Source organism: Elaeis guineensis, chromosome 5, assembly GCF_000442705.2.
Source record: "Elaeis guineensis isolate ETL-2024a chromosome 5, EG11, whole genome shotgun sequence".
In the NCBI taxonomy this organism is placed as follows: domain Eukaryota; kingdom Viridiplantae; phylum Streptophyta; class Magnoliopsida; order Arecales; family Arecaceae; genus Elaeis; species Elaeis guineensis.
In genome coordinates this window covers 114,706,676-114,731,887 of record NC_025997.2, presented here as the reverse complement: position 1 = coordinate 114,731,887, position 25,212 = coordinate 114,706,676, and the positions used below count along the sequence as shown (strand labels likewise).

The following is a 25,212-nucleotide window of genomic DNA, read 5'->3' as shown; positions in this document are numbered from 1 at the left end:
ACAGATTTTTACCTTACCATTAGCATCTAATTTTCTTTTATAGATTTATTTACACCTAATGAGAATAATTTTCTTAGGTGGATCCACTAAGATCCATATCTGGTTCGAGTGCATTGAGTCAATTTCTGACTTTATTGCATCTAACCATTTCTCAAAATTGATATCAGACATCATCTCGATAAAAGTATTAGGATCATCATCATGACCTCCATCTGCTACAAGGAATGATTTCTCTACATCCTTTTTCAGCATACCCATGTATCTTTCAGAAAGATGGGAGATTCTTCCTGATCTACAAGATGGAGGTGGAACATTAATTATTGACTCATTATGAACGAGTTCTTGAGGATCTAAAGCTCGTTGCTCTTTAGAGATATTCTCATCGAGCTCAACTAATCTCCCACTACCACCGTCTTAGATAACTATTTTTTCAGAAACGTGACATTGCGACTCACAATCACATTGTGATCATGTGAAAAGTAAAAGTAGTACCTCATGATTTTTTTAGGATATTTTATAAATCGAGCTACAATAGATCTATCCTCTAGCTTGTCAGCTTTCTGTCTCTTGACATAGGCTGGACATCTCCAAATCTTAAGATAACTAAGACTCGACTTTTTACTGTACCATATTTTATATGGTATAGTAGGAATAGATTTAGAAGGAATCTTATTTAAAATATGCATCATAGTAAGTAAGACGTGTTTCTAAAAAAATATGGATAAATTAGTGAAGTTCATCATGGATCGGACCATATGTAATAAAATCTTATTTCTCCTTTTGGATACCCCATTAAGTTGAGATGTATCGAGAGGAGCCCATTGAGAGATTATACCATTCTTCTTAAGATATTTCAGAAATTCAGTACTTAGGTATTTTTCTTCTCGATTAGATTGAAGGACTTTGATAGGTTTATCTATTTACTTCTCTATCTCATGTCTGAATTTTCTGAACCTTTCAAAGGCTTCAGACTTATATTTCATGAAAAACATATATTCGTACCGTGACAGATCATCGATAAAAATAATGAAGTAGCTATAACCATCCCTGATCTGCACATGAAATAGGTCATATATGTCGGTGTGTACTAGGATTAATGACTCAGTAGCCCTATTCTCTTATCTCACAAAGGATAATCTAGCCATTTTTTTTCGAAGGCATGATTCACAGGCTGAAATTGACTCAGATTTAATTAAGTCTAGGATCTCATCCTTTTTCAATCTGTTTATCCTGTCCTCTCCAATATGGTTAAGCCTATAGTGCCATAAGTACTTATGGTTAAACTTATCTCTAGATCTCTTTTGACCTACGGCACTCACTACTTGCTCATTTAAGTTCACATTAGCATCATCATATAAGTGATAAAGACTGTCAATTAAAAGATCAGATGCAACTAATTTATTTCATAAATAAATAGATCAATAATCTTTATTAAATTAAAAAATAAATCTATCCTATGCTAGTATAGAAATTAAAATCAAATTTTGGCTAGCTACAAGAATAAAATAATAGTCTTTTAAATCTAATCTAAAGTCTGATAGTAATCGAAGAGGATAGATTCCAACAACTTTTACAGTAATTTTTATTCTATTGTCGATCCGAAAGATTATGTCACCTTGCCTCAATCTTCTATTTTCTATTAGATCCTATATTGAAGTACATATATGAGTACTAGAACCAGAATTCAATACCCAACTAGAAGTAGAAGAAACCGTTAGGTTAGATTCTATTATGAGTATACCTTCAGAAGGTTGTTCATCTTTTTTCATCTTCAGGCTCTCCAGATAAGACGGATAGTTTCTCCTCCAATGGCCGTCGAAATTACAATGGAAATATTTTTCCTTCTCCACAGCTTTCTTCGGAGTATCCTTCGTGGGTTTGCTTTCCTTCTTCTATTTTTTTGCAGGCTTATTCTTTTTCTTTCCTTGAGACTTTCTCTTGGAAAGTGCCCACTCAACAGCAAAAATAGAACCTCTTAAACTTTTCAAAGTACTCTCAGTAGTGACCAGCATATTAACCAACTCGGATAAGTTGCAGTTCAATTTGTTCATATAGTAGTTTATAATAAACTGTCTCAACAAACTAGTTAGGGATTAGAGAATCAAATCTACCTTTAACTCCCTCTGCATAGTAAGTTTGAGCTTCTTAAGCTCCTTAAGGTCCTTAATCATTGTCATACAATGATCGTGGACTGACTGTCTGTCACGTATCTTTATATTGAACAACCACTTGGATAACTTGAAGTACACAGTCTGACTCTGTTCACCATACAACTCTTGCAGGTGAGTGATCATGGCACGAACAGTGGGCATGTGCTTATACTAGCTCTGCAACTCATTTGATATGGAAGCCAGCATATAGCACTTCACTCTAAGATCATCATCCGTTCACTTATCCAGAGTAGCTCTTTGCTCTATCGTAGGATAGACCGATAAAGCTGAGGCATCTTGATTGAGTACATACCCAATCTTCTCAGATGTCAGGACCATCCTGAGATTTCTAAGCCAGTCCTTAAAATTTATGCCAATCAGATGGTTGATTTCAAGGATGCGAGCTAGTTGATTAAGACCGATATTATTTATTTGTGAGAGTAGAGATTCTAATTAGACATTCATACTTAAATTTATATTTGTTCTAAAAATTTTTAGATGCAAATAGACTTCCACTATTTTTTCAGATTCTGAAACTCTTCGGATGAAAAGCGAAAATCTAACATAACAAATGCAAGATTTTTGTAGGTGCTGCGGTCCCACCGATGTCATGCACCTCATCTAATAGTTATTAGTGACATGCACATCGATGCATAGGTAACTTTTTGCCCAGATACTTCTCTAAGCATATTACAGTGACTTGGTCTTTAAGTTATGAGAGCTCAGATAACACATATTATCCTACTTCTTAGTTAAGCCAAACCCATCATTCACGAGCAGATATGAAGCTGTCATTGAGTCTCTCAGATAACACATATTGAGCCTAACCCCATCTTCATCCTGGACCAACTATTTGCTATTAGAGTAATTGCGTATTTTCGATGTAACTGAATAACTGTAATTTATCGAAAATAGTCAACACCAGTACCACGCCCGTACTTCTACAACGGTGGAAGACTATAAGGCTTAATATTGATTAGGGAGGTTTAGATTAGGTCTCATCTAATCAGTCATCACATAATCGATCCAACTGGCATGGGCTAAACCAAAATGCCTTAGCAACTAATGAATCTAATCATCCAATTGGTCAGATAAGTAAGATCGATGGGAGGATACGTCATTAACTTACCGTAGGCTTAATTGTCTAAATAAGTAGGCTCCCAATTAAAAACTACCAATCGAAACTTACTTTAGACGCCAAATGATTTATTGATTTCAATTCGTCAGCTTAAGTGGATCGGATTTGAGCCATGAAGCTGAATTAGATCCTTAGGTTGACTCGATTCTATATATGAGGTTCAATCGACTCAATCTATAATACTTGTAGAATCATAAGCTCAATTAATCTAATCCAAATCAACACTTGACTTAGTTTAATCAATAGCTACATCGATTTCGACCCAATATGATTTAATCATAACCTAAAATGCAATCCAATTACATGACCTAATGCAAAACTATCCATACCCAACAATTCATACACACACTAATTTTATATCATAAAAATAATTCTTAGATCTAAATACATTACATAAAAAGTAAATTTTTAATTTTTGAAATATTTTTAGAACATGCATATAATCATATATCATATATATAAAAAATTTTAAATTTTTTAAAAATTAATTTCAGATTCAAACATACCATCATATATCGTATACATAAAAAAATTCAGATCACAAAAATTTAATTCTAACCTATTCATATTTTCATATATCGCATGTATGATTAAAAATTAGAACTAAGACACTTTTCAGATCTAAACATAAATACATACATCTCATGTATGATCTAAAATTAAAATTTTAAAAATAATTTTTAAGATTTTTATGCTACTTATATATATATGAACATGTGGCTCTGATATCACTATTGGATTTTATACAGGTACTAGTGCACGTAGATTTTAAAATTTTTTTAAATCTCAAATGCAGTAAAAAAATTAGATTAAAATATTTTTAATCTAAGCATATATTCATCATATGAAAGCATCTATGGATCTAATTCATATGCTGAAATTAACATAAACTGATTTTAGGATAAATGAAGAAAGCTTGTAATCAATTTACATACGTGAATCGCTTTCTCTTTTGCCTTAAACCTACAACTGAGACTGAATCCAATTTAATCTCTAGATTTAGAGTTGATCAGGCTCTGAATCAATAGTACAAATATCCTACCTCTACGAATATCTATAGGACCAACCTCAATTATTTTCTCTTGGATCCTGCTTGCTTGAAACGAAAGGCTGAAAAGGCTTGAACCAAGTTTGGATAAGAATCAATTTGTGAACCCTTTTGATCTTTCTTGATTCTTGAAGAAATCAAAATTTTTTTTTGATCTCTCAACTAATCAAGAAGAACAACAAATAAAAAGTAGTTGTAACTAACTCTCAACAACTTGAGAAGAAGAGGAAGAAAACTACCAACAATCTGGTGCCAACACTTGACACCAAGCTAAAAGGATGCCGCCCACCTCTCTTCTAGCTCCAAGAGGGACACCTAAAGAGAGAGAACGTGGGCTAGAGAGAGAGGAGAGGTGGTGTGGGCATAGTAATAGGTGGCGGCAAGGATGGAAGATCATGAGATAATGTAAAAAGTAGGGCTAGGATCTTTTAAATAGACATCTAATAGATATCCTAATCAAATTAGAATCCCTCCTTCTAATCATATTAGAAGTCCTAGCTATAATATACTTGGATCAAATAAATGGGGTGCCACCCATTATTCACCCATGCCCACAATTAGTGCTAGGCATCCCATCATATAGGACCCAATTCAACGCTCACAAATCAGCCCATATAGTTTCATAAATTTACTTCAAAGATTTTTAATCAAATCAAGATGAATAAAATTAAAATTTTTTTTTGATTTAATCCAAGCCATAAATTAAGCATCCAATCATTGGAGGCCATTGAATCATATTTAATTAGGTTCAAATCAAGTGTAGAAATTAAGCAATGCTTATCATATAAGCAAACAAACTACAAGAGAAATTAGGTTCACCCAGGTGCTAGTAAGATTAACATGAATCCAATAAGATTTTTCTAAATCCATATTAATTGGTGCTTCATAAATCCAATTATAACTGATCAAGGCCTTCTCCCTTTATGTATGACCCCATAGATTCAATTCTGTCTGATAGTGAGACATACTATAATTTCTATCATAGGTATCATTGAAACTTCTTTCAATGGATCAGAATAATTTTACTCTAACTTGACAAGGATCATTGATTTAAAATAATCCTATTGAGCTCTCACAATCTACTAGTGATATCTAGCATTATGTAGTAGCAACCTAGTAGAATCGAAATAAAATCTCTAAGTGTAGTTAATATATGATACAGTTCTTCTATCTTGAGTTTCGACTAGATGGCAGATCATGGATAAATTATCAAATCTCATTATTAGTCATATGATAGATCCGATCAGCTCAAGTCCAATAGTGATTATAAATAATTTTTTTTCATTAATCATACTGCTATGGTCATAGACTTGTAGATTCTACTTCTCAAATCTTATAGGACTACTCCTCTCTATCAAGGTCAATAAATCCCATCTAGATGCATACGTTGCTCGCACAGCTTAACCAACTGAAGTCAACATCCACTACAAAAATTTATAATTGAGTCAATACTTATATATAGTCAAACTACAGCAGTTTTACTGTGAGCAATTATGATACTATAGATCAAAAGATCAGTCACACAACTACAGCATTGAGCTAATCATTAACGATTGGATAGAAATCCATATGATCTCTCATATAGTCATACTCAGTACTAGTTGTTCTCTAATAACTATCCGTACTTGCTGCTCAGTGTCTCTACACTGTAAACTAGAGACTCATCTATTTTGAAAGAAGCGAACCATATGTCGGTCTATCTGGATCGATCATCGTCTCTATGACTATCTTATGATCGAGAGCAATTTACGAATCGATCATATATAGCTCTAATTCTCAACACTTGAGAATATGTATCGTAACATAAATTTTAAGGATGATTCAAAGATACATAACACTTGAATGAAAAAAAAAAATATCTTTTATTGATTAAATCAATAGTTTAAAGTATAAATTTGTATCATAAAATGAACAATGTGTCAGCCAACAATTGACTTTTAGGATATACATCCAATAGTATATTCAAAGTTGGGCTATGTACTTTATTTGAATTAAGAATCTAAAATATTGATTTGACCCTGTTTGAATTCAGCTTAGATCAAATTTGACTTGATTATGGACCATAATAAAGGAACAAAAAATAGAAACCAAATCGACTAACCCGCTTAAACTGAAAAATTGTTCAAATACTTGGAAAGGTTACATGAACAAATCGATACAAAACTGAATCGATACAAAATTGAATTGAAGAAATCAATTGTGTTTAGTCAAATATTTGATTTTAGGAACTTCTTAAACTAAATTATCGGTTCGGTTTGAAAATATCACTTAAAATCGAACCAACCATACCATTTTCTACCCTAATTATAATTTTGCCTTGTAATGGGAACTACACATACATTTTTCTTGCAAACCACTGATTGGAACCCTTCTCTAATTTGCATGGGGGTATTTTTTTCTGATATGCCCTAGAGTGTGCTGAAAAGCGCAAGAGCTCCAAGGGCTGATACATTGATCTCTCACACATGTAGCAAAACTTGATGAGCTCACACATATGAATGACTCTGATTATGCTTTCACACTCATAAGCCTAGGAAGATAAGATTGAATATGCAAAATCATTTCTTGGCATATTGATTTTCATGACAAGTTTGGAATCTTGCAGTTCTAATTTCTAATCTATATGAGAGGACTAATTTCTATCAACTCATCTTTTAGTCTTATCTAGAGCTCTTTCTTTTAGGATAGAAGCTTAAACATGTTTCAAGTAATCTATTTTTTTAAAAATTAATCAGTCACTTCTTCTTATTTCATTATAATCTACCTTAGAATTCTCTATACATGAATTACATCTATATTGAGAGTCCTTTAAGTTTTGATAAGTGTTGGTCTTTGTTTAGTTGGCCTAATAAAATTTTGTGCTAAATTGGATCTCAAGAAACTTAAATTTTATTATGCAGATTTATCATAGATAGATGCGATATGAGTCGAACTCATTGGTTTGATATTTTTATTGTTAATTTGAACTCATTTGATTCATGGAAAGAATTTTATCTCACTGAAAGATTTTTCTAGGAAATTAATACCAGGATGTATGATATTTGAAAAAATAATTTTTACATATTTCGTTGATCATGAAAAAATAACATAAGCAACATACTTTCCAAGATAATTTATCTTTAATTGAGTATCTACTTTTCTAAAAAAATTATATAACATGCATGTTATACTCTCAATAAAGGGCTAGAAAGAAAAAAAATCGCATGAATAAGAGCATTTTGAGAAAAAATATGATAATTTGCAATCCATAGAAAAGTGGCATTCCCATGTTCCAAATGGATTTTTCTTTTTAATATTTATTTGGATATTTCCACAGAATTAGGTTGAAAATTTTATAAGAATTAGGTCTCTTGGCTTGTATATCTATCCAAATTCAGTCCAAATTTTAGGCTTGGAACTTTAGGAAGAAAAAAACTTATGAACACTTGTTTTCTTTTATATAAGATTTAAGCTAGATAATATCCCATTGATATAGGATCTTGCTTAAATGGATAGTTAAATTCATAAATTTTATAAAATTTTTAGCTCAATTTTATAGAAACTTCTAAATAGGCCCGTATAAGGAAACTATTATCTCTTTTCTAAATACCCAATCAAATATAAGATTTTTTTTAAATTTTTCTGTTTTTTCTGTTGACCATGCTCCCCTCTCCCGAGTCCCACCCACCAAACAGTCCTTTGTTGTAATGCCGGTGAACCGGGACCTACAAATAATTAAATTTTTAAGAGGAGACGTCTAAAAATATTTGCAGCACCCCAGTCCGTCCGTTATCAAGTCCCGTTCTTCAGTCTTCTCGTCGCCTTCGCCTTCCCCACCGTCATATGCGTCGAACGCTCTCCACTTCCTTCTCGAAATCCAGTCTTCAAAACCGTGCCGACGCCCTTCTCTCTGGCCACGCCCGCTCGAGCCGCGCCGACGATGCCCTCGCTCTCGTCGACGCCACGCCCCACGCCGACGCTCGCTCCTGGAATGCCGCCCTCTCTGGCCTCGCCAAATCCCGCCACCCCCGCGAAGTCCTCACCTTTTTCCTTCGCATGACCCGAAGTCCCACAAAACCCGATGACTTCACCTACGCTACCATCATTCCTTGCTGCCATTTGGCCGTCGGTCGTCAAGTCCATGCGCGGATCGTCAAGGTTTGCTCGAACTCGGACCCTTTTATCGGCACCAATCTGGTAAGGATGTATGCGGACAAGGGTGAGATGGGGGACGCGAGGAAGATGTTTGATGGAATGCCTGAAAGAGATTCTGTGTCTTGGAACGTTTTGGTGCATTGTTATTCAAAGTTTGGGGCGGGCGATTTGTGCCTGCAGCTGTTTCGGGAGATGGTTCGTGAAGGGATTTGGTTGGATGAGTTCACCCTTGCAATCGTTCTGAATGAACTCACTGGTCGCTTGCGAGTTCTTGCAGGGATGCAGGTGCACTCGTTGATGGTAAGGCGTGGGTTTTGTTATGATCGCTTCGCTTGCAATGCTTTGTTGAATTTGTATTCCAAATGTGGGTTTGTTGCTTGGGCGGTGAGATTGTTCAATGAGATGCCTGAACAAGATGTGGTTTCTTGGACTGCGATGATGGCAGGGCTCCTGGCGAACGACCGTGAGAGGGATGCTTTTGAGGCTTTTCGTTCAATGCGGATAGCTGGTGTTGAGCCTAATTCTTTCACCTTCGGCTGCTTCATTGGGTTCTGTGCGAGTATTACTGCCTTTGAAAGGGGGATGCAATGTCATGCCCTTCTGTTGAAGTATGGTTTGGAACTTGATGTTGTTGTGGGGAGTGCACTGGTGGATATGTACTCCAAGTGTGGTGAGATGAACTATGCGCTGAGCCTCTTCCAGTGCTTGCCTGAGAAGGACCTTGTTTCATGGAATGGAATGATATGTGGGTTTGCTCAAAATGGAGAGGCTTCCAAAGCTTTGCAACTCTTTGATGAGATGGTGAGATTACATCAACCATCGGTCACCCCAAACCATATCACTTTTGTGGGTGTCTTAAGTGCATGCAGTCATGCGGGCTTTGTTCATGAGGGTTGTTGCTTCTTTAATGACATGGTTCATGTGTACTCAATCGAGCCCCTGCCTGAGCACTATGCTTGTGTGGTTGATCTTTTGGGCCGAGCAGGACTCTTAGAAGAGGCTGAGGCAGTTATTCTAGCATTGCCTTATGAGCCTGATGCAGTGATATGGGGTGCATTGCTAGGAGCTTGTAGAAGGTGTGGGAATCTGGTCATGGCAAAATGCATTGCTGGGAGACTATCCATAGTTGAGCCAAAGGATTCTTTCAATTATGTCCTCCTGGCAAATATGCATACTGCTAGTAAGGAGTGGGATGAGGCATTGGAGGTTAGGGAGGTTATGTCTGCAAATGGGACTCAGAAATTGATGGGGAGCAGTTGGATTGAGATTAGGGGTCGTGTACATTCTTTTGTGTCAGGTGGTTATGTTCATCATCCACAACTTGAAATAATCTTTGAGTGGTTGCAGAAGTTGCAGCTGATGATGTTAGAGGAAGGGTATCAGATGGACTCAACTCATGCGCAATAAAATTACAGAGTAATGCAACCTGCATTCAAACAACTTATTTCAGTTCCCCAAGATAAGTAGAGGAGATGATGTCTTAATCATAAGGGGGGCCCATCTTTTGGTGTCAAACATGCCTTAAATTTTCAATAATCTGGTGTTTATCTTCTCTCAGTCTTTGCACTTTTCTAACTGGAATTTTTGAGTTTATCATCAAGATATCTGATCAGAGAATGACAGAGCAATATGTTTCTGTAAGCAGCGACAAAGAAAACATTCAAAGGGTACTATACATAACTGAGCCATCTTCTTGCCAATTTTCTTGACTTGAACTGATATTATCATTTTCTCTACAATATTGACCAAAAATTCCAATGTGGATTGTTATCAAACATAGAATATCCTTTGATGTTGCATGCTTATGTCATGCTTAAAAAATAGTTATAAGGAAATCTAATGCCCAGAATCTGCTTATGTTTGCCCAGGACGAAGATGATGCAATAGCCAACTCCAGTTCACAGTGGGTCTATATTTTTAAGGATTCCTGTATGCCTAGATCCAGTGTTCTTTCTTCCTTGCTTGCCTTTGCACCAGCAATAATCATGAAATTGGAGCCTACTTGATGCTATGTGAGCATTTGGGAATATTCTTCAGTAAGGCCCTATGTGCCTAGATTGAATGCTTAATTGGCAGTATTCTGTTTTGCTGGGAGCCTTGCTGATTTGTGTCTGACAGACCTGTAAGAACAATGAGAAACACTTTGTCTGCCATATAAGATTGTGGACTGACAGGTGCATCTGGTAACTGGTACAATGTCAGCCAACTATTTATATCACTGATTACTGGTGTTACCCATCTTAAGCATTTTGCTGAAACAATATTTTGTACCTTTGTTACCTTTAGATGCAAATTATTTGCACCTTGTTTGTTTTGTTGTGATTTGTTGCATTATTTTCATCTTTTCTGCACTACAATATTTGCAGAAAATATTGGAATAGAATATATAATGCTGGAGATGAATTATAATTGTTCAACCTTAGGTATCATCTGTGCCAGTTTCTCCATTGCTAATGTCATTCAGGCTTGAGGAGATAATTAGCATACCTTCATAAGAATTTGCTATAAAATTCAACAATAATTCCATTCAGCTTCACTTGTTATTGTTACCTACAGTTTAATATAATAATAGGGGACTTCTGCCTGCAATACATGTAACCATGTTATGTCATTCTATCTTTGTTAAGGGACTGACAAATTTCAAAATTTGCCACTTTGCAATACTAGCATTTTTATGTGGTGGACATAGCTTTTTGACTTTAGATGGTAATCAACATTTTCTGCTGCTTGCCGGAGAGGGTTTGCTTATGCACCTCAAGGAGTTTTATCACATTGGCACTGGATATACATTCTGTAGATATTATATGTAATTATGTAAAATTGTTATGCTTATACAACACCTAAGCAAATGACAATATGCACAGATGTTCAATTATGTGTGCCAGCATATAGCTAAGCAATAAATATTTAAAGTTTGTGTTTTAAAATGGACATATAGGATTTTGGAAAGAGAAATATGGATGTTGACCCCATGATTGATTTTGATGATTGCCAAACTTTAAGTAATTATGGTTCTAATCATGTGTTTTAAGATTAGATGTAAGATTTTTTAAGCATTCAAAATGAAGAATTTATCTTAAAGATAAATCCTCTCAAGATACCACGTCAAAGCACTTAAAAGAACAAATTCACACAAGTTTGGATGGCTCAGTATGAAGAAAGTAAGATTGGAAGAAGAGAAAATGAAATTGAAGGAAGCAAATATATTTAGATGAGATTGGAGTCAAAAAATTCAAGTTTGGAAGGTCAAAAATTGAAGAAAAATAATATTGGAAGGTTTTGAGTCGACTTCGGAAGGTGTTGAGTCGACTCCGGTATATTGGCATACTTGGCATGCCAGTTGAGTTGACTCAGTGGAAGTCTGAGTCGATCCGGTCTCAGAAGACAGGCAGTGACAGAAACGTGAAATTTTGGATCAAATCTGCTAAGCCGACCAAGTGATCAACTGAGCAGACCCAATGAGGAACTGAGTTGACTCAGAGAAGGTTGAGTCGACCCAGTGACTGTAACAATTAGGTTTTTAGAACTGCAACTTTTTGTCTCCAATCACTTCCAACGGCTAGTTTCTCTCTTCTAATGGTTAGAGCATTAAATGCAGCCATCACCTTAAAGTGGCAGGAAACCTCAGGGTTACATAAGGAATCATTTTAGAGCATTGAAAATACCTTGGAAGACATCCATTGAAGAGCATTCAAGTTATATTCAGTGCATTCTAGTTTGTGAGCAAAAATAGTAAAAGGAATGAGTGATTTTCAGAGATTCTTTTATCCTTCCACCATCCTTAAAAAGAGAGAGTTAGGCCACAAGCATTGAAGATCTCCACATAGCTCTCTCAAGCATTCAAGGAGAAGAAATCAAGTAACCAGCAAGCAATTCAAGATTTCTTCTTTTGAGGCTTCATTGAGTTTTTCTGTTTTTTCTTAAACATACTTTCATTTGTAGTCTGTCAAGTTTCTTGGGATGCAAAACTTGGGTTGGTCCAAGCCTTGAATTGGATGCTTGTAGTGGTTTGATTGGTGAGCCAAGGTTAAAACTAATCGGAGTTGATTGTTAGTCCGATAAAACAATCATTGTACGGTTATGGTTGGTGAGCCAAGATTAAAATCAACTGGATTGGATTGTGAACTCAAGAAAAATAATCAAACTGTAATCAAACTTAGTGATTATAGTTAAATTCTCAAAGTGGTTTACTTAGGAAGTGGATGTAGGTGCTGAGTTTGGTACCGAACCACTATAAAATTATAGTATTTGTGATTGTATGCTTATTCCTTTACTATTCTCATTTATTGCATATCTTTTAATATGTCTCATTAAGCACTTAATAGTCTATTCTGCATAAATATCTTTTAAATTTTTTAAATATCCAATTCACCCCCCTCTTGGGTAGCCATCCTTGGGCAACAAGTGATATCAGAGCAGGTACTTTGTTATTAGTTGTTGATCTAGCGGTCAAAAGTAAAAGATCATGGCAATCCAAATAGAATCATTGCTTAATGAAGATTATTGTATTGATTAACCCCCAATGCTTAATGAATCAAATTATAGTTATTGGAAAGCATGCATGTGTATCTTCATACAAGCACACGGTTATAACTTATGAAAAATTATAATTGATGGCTCACACATCTTAAATGTATTGATTGAGCATGATAAAAAAATGGTCCAACTAAATGCTAAGGCCATGAATATATTTTATTGCTCTTTAGATATTAACGAATTTAATATAATTTCTTCATATATTTCAGCAAAACAAATATAGGAAAAATTGGAAACAACTTTTGAGGGAGCAAATCAAAGAGAAGAACCAAACTCCCAAGAAGACAAAAAAGCTCACCCCAACTTATACCTCATGGCTCATGAGGATGGAAAGAAAAAGAAGAAACAAAAAGAAAAAGAAGGCTTTGATAAAGGGGGAGCAAAGCAAAGAAGAGAGAAATGAGAAGAGAGAGAAAAAATTCCAACTTGTTGCCTCATGGCCAATGATGATGAGGTAAACTTTGACAATTCTTCCGATTTTACTTTTGATGAGTTGTTTCAAGCCTTCAATGATTTAATGGATGAATTTAAAAAGTTAAGGCTAAAAAAAATAAAGAACTTAAAAAGTCAAATTTATTTTTGGCTGAAGAGAAAAATAAAATATTGATTGAAAAGGAAGATATTTTGAAGAAAATGAAAATATTAGCTAAGGAAAAGGAGAATATTGCAAATTCTGAAAAATCTTGAGTTGAAGAAAAGCAAAAATTTTTGAAATTTGAAAAATCTCTTATGGACGATAATGCTAAACTAAGAAAAGAGATTGATAACTTAAAACTTATGCTTGAAAAATTTATCCTTGGATTACAAAAGCTTCAACTAATATTAAATAATCAAAAGACTGTTTTTAATAAAGCTGGAATTGGATTTAATCCCTGAAGAAAACAAAAGTTTGTTAAGAATTTGTTTGGTAAAACCTCTCTTGAAAATTATTCTATTACATGCTTCAAATGTAATAAAATAGGTCACAGTTTTTGAATGTAATTTTAAAAAAATAGGCCATACTATGGTAAAACAAGTTTGGGTTCCAAAAGGAACCATATGCTCTAACTCAAATGGACCCAAGATGGCTTAGTTACCAAAAGTTAATAAATGATTTTGCAGGTGTACCAAGCATCTTATGGCATGAAAGGATCAAATTCTCGAAAATGGATGCTTAGGACTTAAAATGGATAGATGGTGATATTTGGTAAAAGCTAAATCTTTCTCACATCATACCATCATTATTTGCTAAATTTATTTTGCATTATTGATTGATTTTAATGATTCTTCGGTGCTTGCAATAATCTCACTCTGACTTGAATGCTTAAATGTATTGTTAAATATGATCTCTTCATTATTTGAATCATTCTACTTATAGCGAACATAAATTTTATTTAAATTCAACATGCTCTTATAATCCCTCATATTATGTTATAACTTGTGAAACTTAAAGTAAAATAAGCTTGATTGGATAATGTATTACTTGTGTGCATGCTATACTTTTTGGATCTTTAGATATTTGTTATCATTGTAAACATCTTATATAAACATCATTGGAAATTAATGAAAAGCAAAATTTTTGAAAATTTGGTGTCTACTTGAGTGAGTGCTATGTGTTTTTGATATTTGAATTAATTAAATGCTTAGTTTGATACTTAGTCCGCTCCATTGATACTTACATTATTAAATCTTGCTTAATTTTAAATGGCTTTATTTGCAAAAGTAAGGGGGAGAAAAATGTAAGGCTTCTTCTCTTAAAATTAAATGAATATACATAATTTGAAAGAAAAAGGTGGAGAATTGAGAAAAATAAATTTTCTAGCATTAACTCTTAAAAATAGGAGGAAAAATGATTCTTGAACTTAATCTTGTTTTGATTGAAAATTCTAGCTAGTTGATTTGTTTTGAGAGAAATGATTTTTGAACTTAAATCATTAAACAATTATATCATATTTTTTCTAATTTGAGCATTAATGTGTTTGTGATTATTTGATTCATTCATTTATACTTTGCATGACATGATCCTATAATCATTTTTGATAATTGATTGGAGTTAAAATGATTTTGAAACATATTTATAAATTCGAATGTGATACTGAATTTTTAATGTGCATTAAAAATTTCTTATAAATTATTTGTATTGAAGCAATTTTCACTTAAGAAATGAATTTGAAAAAGTGACTCTCATTTGTTTTGACACTATCTTTGATTTTCTCGATACATTCATGATACATATCTTTACTGAACTTAATTTACTGAAATTCATTAAGAAAAGGAAAGAATGAATATTGATGTATCTAGTATGCTTGATTTCATTATTCAAATCCTTGAAAAGCTCTATTCCTCCTAAAGCTTAAATGTGTATTTGAAAATTTGATTAAAAAGTCATATTCATTCAAAAAGAGAGAGAGCCATTGGTATGTGAATTCAAGTTGATTTTTGAAAAAGAAAAGATATTTTAAGCATATTTTAAATCAAAAGACAAGTTTCTTTAAAGGGGAGATAATTCATCTGAATTGATCTGAATTTGATACATCTCTGATTTCGATACATTCTTATTGATTTTAATGAATCATTTTAAATTCTTTCTTATAAGCTTTTTGATGCTGTCAAAAAGGAGAGATAGGATGAGTATATGCTGAAAATGCCTGAAATGCTCTTAAATTGATTGATATGCTCATGTACTTGCTTGAAATCATATGAAACGAGCTTTTTGATATTAAATGTGTACTTTGAATGGAGCATTCATGAAGTGTGCATTCATATGTTTAATTTATTACTTCATGATATATATTAGCAAAATGTATTGAAACATATTATTTATTTTTAATTGTGCATATATTCAAAGTTTTGCCATCATAAAAAAAGAGGAGATTGTTGATCTTATGATTGATTTTGATGATTGCCAAACTTTGAGTAATTATGATTTTAATCATATGTTTCAAGATTGGATGTAAGATTTTTTAAATATTCAAAATGGAGAATTTATCTTAAGGACAAATCCTCTCGAGATACCATGTTAAAGCACTTAAAAGAACAAATTCACACAAGTTTGGATGGATCGGTATGAAGAAAGTAAGATTGTAAGAAGAGAAAATAAAATTGAAGAAAGCAAATATATTTAGATGAGATTGGGGTAAAGAAATTCAAATTTGAAAGGTTAAAAATTGGAAAAAAAATAATATTGGAAGGTTTTGAGTCGACTTCGGAAGATTTTGAATCGACTCTGATACGTTGGCATATTTGGCACGTCAGCTGAATCGACCTAGTGGAAGTCTAAGTTGATCCAGTCTCAGAAGATAGACAGTGACAGAAATGTGAAATTTTGGATCAAGTCTGTTGAGCCGACTAAGTGATCAACTGAGCCGATCCAGTGAGGAACTGAGCTGACTCAGAGAAGACTGAGTCGATTCAGTGATTATAACGGCTAGTTTTTTAGAATTAGAGCTTTTTGCCTCCAATTACTTTCAACGGCTAGTTTCTCTCTTCCAATGGTTAGAGCATTAAATGCAGCCATTTCAGGTGACTTAAAGTGGTGGAAAACCTCAGGGTTACATGAGGAATCATTTTGGAGCATTGAAAATACCTTAGAGGACATCCATTGAAGAGCATTCAAGTTATATTCAATGCATTATAGTTTGTGAGCAAAAATAATAAAAGGAGTGATTTCTAGAGATTCTTTTGTCCTTCCACCATCCTCAAAGAGAGAGAGAGTCAGGTCACAAGCATTGAAGATCTCCACCTAGCTCTCTCAAGCATTCAAGGAGAAGAAATCAAGCAACCAGCAAACAACTCAAGATTTTCTCTTTTGGGGCTTCATTGAGTTTTTCTTTCTTTTCTTAAATTTACTTTCATTTGTATTCTTTCAAGTTTCTTAGAGTGAGAAACTTGGGTTTGTCCAAGCCTTGAATTGGATACTTATAGTGGTTTGATTGGTGAGCCAAGGTTAAAATCAATCGGAGTTGATTGTTAGTCCGAGAAAACAATCATTGTACGGTTGTGGTTGGTGAGTCAAGGTTAAAATCAACTGGGTTGGATTGTGAACCTAAGGAAAATAATCAAACTGTAATCAACCTTAGTGATTATAGTTGAATTTTCAAGTGGTTTACTTAGGGAGTGGACGTAGGTACTGAGTTTGGTACCGAACCACTATAAATTATAGTGTTTGTGATTGTGTGCTTATTCCTTTACTATTCTCATTCATATCTTTTAATATATCTCATGAAGCACTTAGTAGTCTATTCTGCACAATTGTCTTTTAAATTTTTTAAATATCCAATTTATCCCTCCTCTTGGGTAGCCATCTTTGGACAACAGTGGACTTGAATGCTGGATTTCCACCTAGGAGACCCATTGATTTACTTAGAATTTATTATTTTGGTTACACTAATGATGGACTATGCGAATTCAAACATATGTAATGGTTTTTCAGGATGCCAATGGTTCTAACTTTTACTTTGCTCAACCTAAAACAGTAACATAAGGTGTTGTTACCAGACACATATCATGGTTCTAACTAATGGTGTTATAACCATTATAATGATCGCTATAACAGTTTCGGCCTCTTGCCATTATGTTATTGGGATAAAAAATGTGGAAAACAATGGCTGTGATTTTCGTTATTTCTCATTATTTTTGTTATAATAGGAAGTTGTAGCATATGTAATGGCTATTATTTTGATTTTTTGCGTCAAAATTTCCTCCAAAAATATTTGTATGGTTCAAAAAGGAATATAAACATCTTTAACTAATATTGATGGAAAAAATAACATCGTTATTTTTCCATCATCTTTTATTTCCTATTATAATGGCTGTTAACATGAAAAATTTCAAAAATAACTTTTTGAGGCAAATTATGGCCATTATAACCATTGTAATGGTCAATAACGGTTTTGGTGTGGAGCTACTATAATGGGATTGAAACAGAAATGGGAGAGATTTGATTTGTATTATTCCATGATTTTGTACTTCTATATATAGGAGTGTACAGAAATAAGATTTTTTCAAAAAGAAAAAGTCTTATAAGAAAAAATATAATAAAATAGGATTTTTCTAAAAAGGAATAGTCTTATATGAAAAAATACAATAAAATAAGATTTTTCCAAATAAGGAAAATCTTATAAGGAAAAATACAATAAGAAAAAGTCTAATGAAGAGAAAAAAGCAGAAATGGAAGAACTATAAACATAAAGAAATAATAGGAAATAATATATGTTAAATATGCTCTCTAACACTCCCTCAAGCTGGGGAGCATAGATATCCAACATTTCCAGCTTGCCATGCAACAGAGAGAACTTGCTACCTTCTAAAAGCTTAGTGAACACATCAGCCACCTGATCTTCAGAATGAGTGTACGAAGTACATACTTGTTTGCTTGTGACTTGATCTTTGATGAAGTGACAGTTAACCTCTATGTATTTTGTTCTTTCATGAAATATTGGATTGTTAGTAATGAAAATGGCTGCTTGATTATCACAATACATAGAAATGGGTTTATCATGCTAAAATCCAAACTCCGTTATCAAGGAACACATCTAGATTAACTCGCAAGCAGTATGAGCCATTGCTCGATATTTTGCTTCTGCACTAGATCTAACCACCACATCTTGCTTCTTACTCCAAGTCACAAGATTTTCTCCAACAAATGTACAATAATCAGAAGTTGATTGTCTGTCTATGTTTGAACCAGCATAATCAGCGTCAGAATAACTAACTATATTAGTATGATTATTTGTTTTGTAAAACAGTCCAAGTTTGAGAGTCTTCTTAATGTACCTAAGAATGCTACATGCAGCTTTCCAATGGCACTTCTTGGGTTTGTCCATAAACTGACTAACAACACCAATTGCAAATAAAATATCAGGTCGGATAACTGTTAAGTAAATGAGCTAACCAACCAGTCTTCTGTATGCAGTCTTGTCTGATAGCTCTTCAGAATCTTCTTTTCAGAGCGCTCCCGTTTGGTCAAGAGGAATATTTGCTGGTCGAGCACTAAGCATGCCCGTCTCTTGTAGTAGATCAAGAGCATACTTTCTTTGAGAAAGTACAAGTCTTTGACGATTTCGAGCCACTTTTATTTCAAGAAAATACCTCAACCGATCCAAATCTTCAATAGCAAAATGTTGTTTCAAGTGCCTTTTAGTTGCCTCTATGTCAGCTTGGTCATTGCTTGAGATAATAATATCATCCACATAGACAACTAGAATGACCACTCCAATGGAGGTGCGCATAATGAATACCGAATAATCCACATGAGTTTTGATAAAGCCAAATTGACAAATAATTTGATTAAACTTCTGAAACCAAGTCCTTGGACTCTGCTTCAACCCATATATTGCTTTCCTTAGGCGACATACTTTAGAGCTCTCCCGTTGAGCAATAAACCCCAGAGGTTGCTCCATATACACCGTCTCTTCAAGATCACCGTAGAGGAAGGTATTTTTTACATCAAGTTAATATAGCGGCCAATCCATGTTGACAGCAATAGAAATCAAAATTCAGATAAGCTGAGACGTGCCACAGGAGAGAATGTATCAAAATAATCAATACCATATGTTTGAGAATATCTTTTTGCAACCAATCATGTCTTAAGCCTTTCAATGGTGCTATTGGGTAGATACTTGACAGAGAAAACCCAACGACATCCAACAACCTCACAATCAGCTAAAGGAGAGACCAACTCCCAAGTGCCTCTGCTTTCTAAGGCAGACATTTCCTCTTGCATTGTGTGTCGCCAACCAGGGTGAGATAGTGCCTCCTCTGCACTTTTGGGAATATAAATAGAAGAAAGGGCCAAGAAGGACTGTTGAAGAGCGGGACTAAGATGATCCAAAAAAACAAATGAAGTAATAGAATGTTGAGTAGAAGAACATTTACCCTTTCGTATGGCAATGGTAAGGTGCAGATCTGATGCAAGTGGTGGAGATATTGGATCGTTTTTCGAGGGCAAAGATGGTGGTGGCAAAAGTGCTGGGATCTGATTCTGTGGACGTCGAGTATATACCTTCAGAGGTGGAGAAATGGCAGTAGGCATAACTGCAGGCTCTTTTGAAGTAGAAGGAAACATCGGATTGGGGATAGGTGTTGGTGGAACCAGTAACTCACTAGACAAGGATTCTCTTACAGATGAAAAGTAAGGCTATTCCTCAAAGAATGTGACATCAGCACTGACAAATATCTTGTAACTCGGGATCAAAGCATCTGTACCCCTTCTGATTTTTGGTGTGTCAAGAAAAGCACATTTGATGGCCTTAGGAGATAGTTTGTCTAAGCTCGATTGAAGATCATGGACAAAAACTACACATCCAAATGTACGAGGAGGCAAAGAAAATAATAGGTGATGTGGATATAGAAATTGGATGAAAATTTTATTTTGGAGTACTGAAGAAGGCATACGGTTAATAAGAAAGCAAGCAATCAAAACAACATCTCCCCAATATGTTTTAGGTACATGCATATGAAAAAGAATGGTGTGAGCAATGTCAAGAAGGCGATTTTTGCGCTCAGCTACATTATTTTGTTGAGGGGTATATGCACAAGAAGTTGGGTGTTGAATCCCATTTGAGGCACAGAATGCATTTAACTCATATTGGACAAACTCAAGAGTATTGTCAGTGCGAATAGAATAAATATTAGTAGAAAATTGCGTGTTTATTTTCTTATGAAAATTTTTGAAGATAGACAAGATCTCAAACCGTTCCTTTAATAGAAATACCCAGGTGGTACGAGAAAAATCATCAATGAATGTCACAAAATATCTGACTAGTACGACTCTTGACTCTAGAAGGATCCCAAATATCAAAGTGAACCAGCTCAAATAACTTTGTACTAGTTTTATTGACTTTCCTTGGAAACATTGATCTATAGTGTTTTCTAAGCTGACAAGCCTTACAATTGGACAGGACCGATGACTTACTAAGAGGGACAATTTGACGTAGTTTTTGGAGAGATGGATGCCCAAGCCGATGATGCCATTGCTGAGGACTCACCATAGATGAAAGAGCTTTCGATCTTGGAACATCCAGGTAATACAGGCCATCAGCACCTTCATGGCTCTCACCAATTTTCTTTCTCATCAAGAGATCCTGAAAAACACAATAAGAAGGATAGAAGGTGACTGAACAATTTAAAGACTTTATAAGATAACTGACTGACAAAAGATTTAATGAAAATTTAAGTACATAAAGAATTGAGAAAAGTGACAAAGGAAGTGGGTGATACAAAACCATAATCAGATACTGGCGATTGTTTGCCATCAGCTAGAAAAATAGGAAGATGATTTTTTAAAATAGGAAATAAAGAGGAGAACAGTCTGGAGTCACCTAACATATGTGATGTAGTGCCTGAATCAATGATCCAAGAGGAAGGCGTAGATGCAGTGGTAGACAAGAGAGTAGTGCTACCTGAGGCAAAGGATGCTACAAGAGGAGCCGAGAAAGATGAAGCAGAAGACAATTGAGTCGCCTGGCGGACCAATTGCTCCAAGTCTGTTCAAGAAATAGTCAAAGTATCATAAGCGACTTTAGTGGGTGCAATAGTAGTCTTCAGCTCCCCCCGACTTTGGAGCAATAACTTGGTTAGCCCAATCGGGCTTGTTATGCTTCTCCCAATACTTCTCTTCCACATGATTAGTGGGGCCGCAATAAGTACATTTTTGTCCGTTGGAACTAGTCCCACGACCACGGTTTCCCCCTTGGCCACATCCACGACTGTGATTAGATGAGAAATTGCGATTATGACTACCAGTAACAAATGTCGAAGACTCAAAGGAAGTAGTTTCAGATTTTGAAAATGGAGCAGGAACTCACTGAAGATGAGAAAAAATAGAATATAGGGAAGACAAGGAGTCACCACCCATAATCTGATCATGGACAGAAGCATACTCAGGAGGAAGGATAGTCAAAAACTGAACCACTTGGAACTCCTCGCATTGCTGCTTTATTACACTTACATCTGTAGTTAATGGTTGATAGATATTGAGCTCATCCCAAAGCCCTTTGAACTTGGCATAGAAGTCAGCTAAGGATCCACCAGTATAGCGTAGGGAAAATAGTTACTGAGACAACTCAAATACTCTAGATAAATTTTTGGTATGAGAATATATCTCTTTAAGAGCATCCCAAATTTTTAGCAGTGTTTAGAAATACCACATTAGCACTAACATCTGATTTCATATTGTTTAGCAACCAAGCGTAAACACATGAGTCCTCTTTGAGCCAGTCTTTATTCTTCACATCATTAGAAGGAATTGGATCATCAATCAGAATGTGGAGTTTGCCATATGCACTAACAAATTTTTTGAATGCTTGAGCCCATACAAGATAGTTTTTACTATTAAGTTTAATGGTAGTAAGACCTTGCAGATGTGAGGGAGGCAGAGATCTAACAGTTGAAGACATCGTTGGAATAGTATCAGCCATTAAAATAGTATGAAGACAGGCAGTCAATGTGGTAGATTCAGTAGACCAAAATCACCACATATAGGTAGGCATAGAAGGCACTTAAACTGATGGCAAGCCGCAGAACATATTTATGCGGCGAGCCGCAGATCCAATCCCGATAGATTGGGAAATGAGAAAGAAGTGACGCCCCTCCTTTATTAGATGTACGTCCTAGAAGCCAATCAGACCGACATATTAATTCTTTTTAGAACATAATTTTATACTTGATCAAATTAATTAGGACGGTTAATTTCATTTATGTAGTGTATGTGTCCAGTTCAGAGAATTACTAAGATGATGACATATATTCTCAAGAGTTGAGGATTTGAGGCATATGTTATTGATGGTTAATTCTCCAATTACTCCTGATCGAAGGATCATCATGGGGACGGTGATTGATCCAGTAAGGTTGGTGCACGGATTGCTTTTCTTAGAGTAGATGAGTTTCGAGTCTACAGTATGGGAATACTGGAGCGAGAGTGTAAGTGGTTGTTAGAGAACAACGGTATCGAGCTTGACCAACACGAGAAGTCACTTGGATGTCTACTTACTCGTCAGTGATATTTTCGATGCTGTAGTGGTGTGACTAGTTCTTAGACCTACGATGCCTCAGTTGTTCACAATGAGGTTTCTATAGTTTGACTGCATCATAACTCGATCTTCTAATCATATGGAGTCTTGAGGTGTATGTTGGCTGCAGTACGTTCATTGTAGGAATAGAATGCATCTAGATGGGATCTATCGATCTTAGTAGTTAAGTAGTCTTATATCATTTATGAGATGAGTTCAAAAAATCTTGATCAGGATAGAGTAAATGATGGAAAGGAGTTTCCATCAGATTTTACAAATGAACTCAAGTTGAATAAATCTTACATATGACAGATAATGAGGTTTGACGAGTTTTTCATAATCTTCGTCTTGTCGGAACTTACGATAGAAGAACTGAATCACACGGTAACTACATCTAGAGGTTCATCCTTTTATTCTGTTGAATTGCCACTACATACTGCTAGACGTCATTGATGGATTGTGGGGCCAACGAGAATTATTTTGATGGTCAATAATTTTTGATTGGTGAGTTGGAATTGTTTCAATTCATTGAAAGAAATTTCAATAATATTTTGATGGAGATCAAAATGTTTCTTACTATTAGATATAATAGAACCTATGGGGTCGCACATAAAAAAGGACTTGACCGATCGGATTGATGAATCATGATTTCGAATCACAAAAGGACTGGGACTTATTAAGAGTTGGCAAGTTATAGAAGGATCGAAAAGAGTCCTACTGGACTGAGACTCTAGAGTTCCATTGGACTGGGACTCTGTCAAATTGCAATTGTTGCATATTATTTGATTTGATCAAATATTAGAATTAGATCCTAATCAAATTAAATCATATTTAATTTAATTAGTTTTTGTTTGAGCTTAACTTAGATTGGGTTTCATAAGTCTAATGGGATCGGACTTAATAAATGTTTGATTTATGTTGAAACCGAAACCTATTTGGACTCCAACCTTTGTTTGGATTTGAACCAACTTTGACCAAGTCCTAAAAGGAGTCCACGCCCATGAACTATCCACGCCCCATAATGTTTTCATGGAGAAAAGCTTCTTGGCGTGGTATATTATGGCATGGAGAAAAACAAGAGAGAGATATGGGGTGGCATTCATTTAAAAGGAGTCCTAATCTATCCCAACGCTATTTCTAACAAACCCTAACCACTTGGTTTAAATAGGGATAAGATGGGGCGCCTCCTTCATTGATGAGATCAATAGTTTTGGGATGCCCCAAGGTGGTTGGCGTGAGAGTTTTGTGGGCAGTGAAAAGGAGGATCAACATGAGAAAAATAAGTGAGGCATCTTCTCCCTTATCTCTTCTTTCTTACAACCAATAGTTGCTTGTTGAAGGTAACCTCTCTCTCCCTTGTCTAAGAGTTGGACATATCTCCCTCTTCCTCTATCTCAAAGATGTCCAAGAGTTGGACATAATTAAAATCAGATTTGGTCTGATTTCTTCTCTCCCTTTTGATTCATAAGATGGACACAAAAATTCTCCTCTCTTTTCTAGATCTAGTCCTAGGGTTGGACAAGAAAGGAAGAAGAAAGATTTGATCTCGTCTCTTTTGTAGATCTTTGTTTTTCTCTTGAGAAGAGAAAAGTGAAAAAAATCAGATGTGATTTGATTTCATCATCCTCCTATAGATCGTTTTGATTCTCTTGAGAAGAGGATCAAAAGATCAAACCGATTCGACAATTCAGAAAGCAATCTCTGTAAAGGAGTTAGTACTCCGGTGAGATTGAGATCTCCTGATCAGATCAGCCTCGATGGATACTTGTAGAGGTCGGACATTTGTGCGGCTACGACGGGACCTTGAAGACATCCATAGACCATTGAATCACGGTGAAGATCTACCCGTGCAAAGGTATAAATTCAGATCCTGCTTCATAGATCTTTAATCTTGTAATTAATAATGATGCCTGGTTTATTTTGAGATGTGATCTCTTTGTGCATGCTAGTTAGATTAGATCTAATTATTGATCTGAATTTTTAAATCATTTTGATATAAAGTTATTCTGACGTAACGGTTAAAAGTTATACTGAATGATTGTCCTAGAATAATGTTGAGAATTCAAATCTAAAATTTTTATTCTGCTGCAATCTTTGTATAGATTTAAATTTTTGAAATTTCTGCATGCATACCTGTCGCTATGTGATGTCGACGTCTAACATCCTTAAAGTCACTCAGTAGAGGAAGTCCTTCTATCTAGATCAGCACAAAAAGAA

At 35.0% G+C, this 25,212-nt stretch overlaps 1 protein-coding gene across 6 annotated transcripts in view; it reads left to right on the top strand.

Annotated features, from left to right (window-relative positions):
* The first annotated feature begins 8,081 nt into the window (after positions 1-8,081).
* LOC105045550 (pentatricopeptide repeat-containing protein At2g34400) overlaps positions 8,082-25,212 on the top strand; it is a 33,474-nt gene continuing 16,343 nt past the window's right edge. For 3 of the 6 annotated variants that reach the window (XM_029264683.2, XM_073258129.1, XM_073258128.1), the window contains exons 1-4: positions 8,082-10,137; positions 10,339-10,660; positions 13,216-13,460; positions 14,108-14,192. In XM_029264683.2, coding sequence (XP_029120516.1) covers positions 8,159-9,877 — 1,719 coding nt within the window. In that variant the 5' untranslated portion in view covers positions 8,082-8,158 and the 3' untranslated portion in view covers positions 9,878-10,137; positions 10,339-10,660; positions 13,216-13,460; positions 14,108-14,192. The remainder of the gene's footprint in view (positions 10,138-10,338; positions 10,661-13,215; positions 13,461-14,107; positions 14,193-25,212) is intronic. The other 3 variants (XM_073258130.1, XM_073258131.1, XM_073258132.1) reach the window with 2 other exon arrangements.